At 62.2% G+C, this 4,629-nt stretch overlaps 1 protein-coding gene across 1 annotated transcript; it reads left to right on the top strand.

Annotated features, from left to right (window-relative positions):
* The first annotated feature begins 1,328 nt into the window (after positions 1 to 1,328).
* Positions 1,329 to 4,173, top strand: LOC102037852 (lysosomal acid glucosylceramidase-like). Its single transcript, XM_005429849.2, has 10 exons — positions 1,329 to 1,430; positions 1,556 to 1,747; positions 1,821 to 1,967; positions 2,090 to 2,223; positions 2,592 to 2,764; positions 2,859 to 3,096; positions 3,176 to 3,400; positions 3,490 to 3,653; positions 3,731 to 3,856; positions 3,937 to 4,173. The coding sequence occupies exons 1-10, from the start codon at positions 1,364 to 1,366 to the stop codon at positions 4,043 to 4,045; spliced, it is 1,575 nt and encodes a 524-aa protein (XP_005429906.1). The 5' UTR covers positions 1,329 to 1,363; the 3' UTR covers positions 4,046 to 4,173.
* Positions 4,174 to 4,629: the final 456 nt, after the last annotated feature.

Here is a 4,629-nt window from a genome sequence, read left to right as displayed (position 1 = left end):
ACTGGTGGCACAAAGCTGAAGTGCTGCCAAGAGCAGGGACCCAGGGTGGGCACAGCCAGCTCTGTCCGAGGTGTCCCAGGGACACAGGGCTGCTCTTCCCAAGAGGAGCAGGGCAAGCCTGGCTCTGGGGGGTGATGGAGGCACTTGGGGGGCTGGAGAGCATCCTCCCCTCCCCAGCTTCCCTCTGGCCACTGGAACAGGTTTCAGGAGAGTTTGCAAATGCTGCGGTGTGTGGAAAGCTCATTGGAGCCAGGTTGCAAAATCATCCCCAGGCTCCTCTTCAAACACAGAGTCCCATGAGCTGTCCCATTCCAAACTCACCTTTCCTGCTCCTCCAGAAGCGTCCCCTCCCACCAGGCTCAGCTGGGACACGGGACCTGCCACCGCTGCCACAGAGACGCAGCAGCGAGAAGTGGTTTGGAGGCAGGTGAGTGCCCTGGGCCTGAGGTGGGAATGGGGACAGAGATGGGCATATGGATGGGCATGGGATAGCCCTGGGCAGCAGGACTGTGCTGAGGCCATGCCCTGGCCAAGCTGGGCATCATTCCCAGGCAGGGAATGGGAGGCAGTGGAGGTGGGACAGCTGCCTGGCCCCGCTCCACATCCCACAGGAGCTCGGGGAGCAACAAGAGGGCACCATCCCACCCTGGCAGAGGTCCCCAGGTGTCCTCAGTCTGGCACCAGGGTCCCGAGGCTTGGAGGTGGCTCCTCCTGTGCTCTCATTGAGGGGCTCCTTGCCCAGCAGCACGGGAAGGACAGGACGGGGTGTGAGCTCCTGAAAGAACAGGGGAAGGTGGGACTCTCCATGCCAGGGGCTGGAGCCCCAAACCACTCTGGCTGGACAAGCCGCAGCTGTCAGGCCTGTGGGATTGACAGTGTGGAGCTGTTTGCTCCTGGGCATGGCTCAGGGGGCACTGGGGATACCTGGGGTGATGCAGCATGGCATGGCACGGCATGGCACAGCTGTGGGACAGGTGAGGAGGGAGAAGGAGTGGGAGGGAGTTGATGGGAGTGAACAAAGTTGCTGGGTACAGGCAGCGTGGGCAGCTAGGAGCAGCAGGCTCACACCTGGGGGCTGCCCACACCTGGGGGGCTGCACCCCAGCCTGGGACATGGCCAGAAGTGTTGGTAGGCTCTGGAGGGGTGGGAGGGAAGGTGGGTGCTGGGCTGGAGCAGTGGGCAGCCCTGGCAGGGCGGGTTCTAGTGGTCCCCTGGGCAGGGGGATGATGCTGGGGCTCTCCCTGCCCTGTGTCTCTGTCCACTGTGTGTGGCTGGGCCAGGCTGAGCAGCTCTGGGTGCTGACACCTTGCCCTGCTCCCAGCGTGTCCATCGGCATCGTCAGAGCCGCTGCAGCAGAGGTGCCATGGGACCAGGCTGTGCCAGTGTCCTGGGCTGGCTCCTGCTGGCACAGGCAGCCCTGCAGGTCACAGGTATGTGCTGGCACGTGTCCCTGCGCTTTGGAGCTTGGTGGATTTGGAGTCTGTTGTGGGTCAAAGGGATGAGCTGGGCTCCTGCCACAGCCCTCAGTGCCCAGCTGGTCTTTCCTCTGCTGCAGGTGGCCGTCCCTGTGATGCCAAGGATTTTGGGCACGGCTCGCTGGTCTGTGCCTGCAGTGCCACGTACTGTGACACTCTGGACCCCCTGGTCCTGCCAGCCCCTGGCTCCTATGTCAGGTATGAGAGCAGCAAGGCTGGCAAGCGGCTGGAGCGGAGCGAGGGGAGCTTCCAGCACAACGCCAAGAGCACAGGTACCACCCTGGGCTGTGGGAGGGTCTGTCCTCTCACAGGTGGCAGGGGTGGTGACACTGTGTGTCCCCACAGATTTCCACCTCACCCTGGACACCACACAGAAGTACCAGAAGGTGAAGGGCTTTGGTGGCTCCATCACTGATGCAGCTGCCATCAACATCCAGTCCCTGTCCAAGGCTGCCCAGAACCACCTGCTCCGCTCCTACTTCTCCGAGGAAGGTGAGCCCAGGGCAGGCAAAGCTGTTGGGGTCTGGGTGCTGAGATTTGTTCTGGGGGGCTGGGGGATCTGGAGCCCCCAAATGCAACTGGAGGATGCCCATCACCACCTGCCCTGTCCTCAGGCATTGAGTACAACCTGGTGCGTGTGCCCATGGCCAGCACTGACTTCTCCATCCGCCTGTACACCTACGCTGATGCCGAGGGTGACTTCGAGCTGAGGCACTTCAACCTGACCGAGGAGGACACACACATGAAGGTGAGTCCTGCAGGAAGGGTCTGAGGGACTGGGGCTGCTGCCTGGGTGGGATGGGATGGGATCCATGGGATGGGATGGGATGGGATGGGATGGGATGGGATGGGATGGGATGGGAAGGGAAGGAGGGGAGGGGATGAAATAGGAAGGGGAAGGGGATCACTTCCAATGGGCAGGGAGAGGACTCATCTGTACACCTGGGTGAGATGGGATGGGGTGGGATGGGATCCATGGGATGGGGTGGGATCAATGGGAGGGGATGGGATGGGGAAAGGGAACACCTTCCCGCCTCTGGGGAGGGAGGTAACTCCTCCTACTGTCCAGCACTGGGACAGACCCAGAGATATCTGTGCCATCCCACTTCTCCCTAGATCCCCATCCTCCAAGCAGCCCAGGCAGTGGCCAAGCGGCCGCTGTCTCTGTACGCCAGCCCTTGGACCTCCCCGGTGTGGATGAAGACAAATGGAGCAATGACAGGGAGGGGAACACTGAAGGGCAGCCCTGGGGACAAGTACCACCGGGCCTGGGCCAAGTACTTTATCCGGTGAGGGGCCACGGGAGTGCACTGGGTGCCAGGGATGCCATACCTGGAGCTGGCACAGGTGTGACGGGGCCGTTCACCTTCTACCCCACGCCAGGTTCCTGGATGAATACGCCAAGCACAACCTGACCTTCTGGGCAGTGACAGCAGGGAATGAGCCCACGGCTGGTGAGATTGTCTTCTACCCCTTCCAGTGCCTGGGCTTCTCCCCTGAGCACCAGAGGGACTTCATTGCCCAGGACCTGGGCCCGGCGCTGGCCAACAGCTCCCACCGCCACGTCCAGCTCATCATCCTGGATGACCAGAGGGTGATGCTGCCCTACTGGGCTGAGGTGGTGAGTGCCCATAGCAGCTGTCCTGGCCCCACAGCAGGTCTCCCAGCCCTGGGCACTGGTGACCCTTTTCTCCTGCCAGGTTCTCAAAGACCCCGTGGCTGCCAGCTACATCAGCGGCATTGGCATCCACTGGTACCTGGATTTTCTGGCACCCATCGACCTGACGCTCTCCATCACCCATCACCTCTTCCCAGACTATTTCCTCCTCTCCACGGAGGCCTCCACAGGCTCCTGCTCCTGGGAGCCCAGGGTGGTCCTGGGTGGCTGGGAGCGTGGGAGCAAGTACAGCCACAGCATCCTGTCGGTATGGCCTGGTGGGAGCTGGGGACACACTGGCCACCACAGCCAGCCCCTGGGCCTGCCCGTGGCTCAGGACCACCCCCTGCCCTGCAGAACCTCAACAACTACGTGACAGGCTGGACTGACTGGAACCTGGCCCTGGATATGGAGGGAGGCCCCAACTGGAGCAAGAACTACGTGGACAGCCCCGTCATCGTGGACAGCAGCAAGGATGTCTTCTACAAGCAGCCCATGTTCTACCACCTGGGCCACTTCAGGTGTGTCGGGGTCGCGGACTGCTGGCTGCAGGTACCACATCCTAAGTACCACACTCTGACCCTGCTTGTCCCCACAGCAAGTTCATCCCCGAGGGCTCCCAGCGGGTGGGACTGGCTGTCTCCAAAAAGTGCCACCGGTGTGACCTGGAGCACTCTGCCTTCCTGCGCCCCGACGGCGCCGTTGTGCTGGTGGTCCTGAACCGGTGAGTGGCTCGGTTCTGATCCCTGCTAAAAGGCCCCACTGAGCCCACTGAGCCCCCATCCCCTCTCGTTTTCCCCACAGCTCCCCCACGGACGTGTCCTTTGGGATCTCTGACCCGCACGTCGGCTTCATCGAGGCCGTGGCTCCCAGCGACTCCATCCAGACGTTTCTCTGGAAGCAGCCAGCCTAGCGTGGCAGAGGAGGGAGCTGCCAGAGCCAGGAACACGCTGCTGGTGGCAGCTTGGAGGGAAGACTCCAATGGGGCTGGGGCTGCAGCACAGTCCCTGCAGCCCCCTGCGCCCCAGAGGACCTGTATGACCCTAGGGCTGCAATGCCTGTGCTTTTCTAGATGTTTCATAAAATAAACAGGTTTTCTACAAACTTGCATGAACCCCTGACCTCCCCTTGGTGCCAGCTCTGTGGGCAGGACTATGCCAGAAGAGGCAGATTTGAGGCCCCATGGGTGCCATCCCTCCTCTGCCCAGGTTCCTGGGGCATCCCACAGGGCTGGGGATGTAGGGGGCTGTCCCCCTAAGGGGGTGGCATCTCTCTCCTGTCTTCCACTGCAGCATCCCCCAGGCAGGGAAGGGCCCAAAGCTGCAGTCAGGACACGCAGCCGGGATTTAGAGCAGAGCTCTGGCGTCGGCATCTCCAGCTTCTCCCCAGCCAGAGCTGTGCTTTCTCCTGCTGGAGCAGCCATCAGCCCCTGCAGCTAATGGGAACCGGGAGCACGGGGCACATAGTTCCTGCGTGACGTTAGAGGGGAGCGTGCTG

Source organism: Geospiza fortis, unplaced genomic scaffold (genome assembly GCF_000277835.1).
Source record: "Geospiza fortis unplaced genomic scaffold, GeoFor_1.0 scaffold313, whole genome shotgun sequence".
NCBI lineage: Eukaryota > Metazoa > Chordata > Aves > Passeriformes > Thraupidae > Geospiza > Geospiza fortis.
The sequence above is the reverse complement of the archived record's forward strand: the minus strand, read 5'-3'. Positions and strand labels throughout refer to the sequence as shown.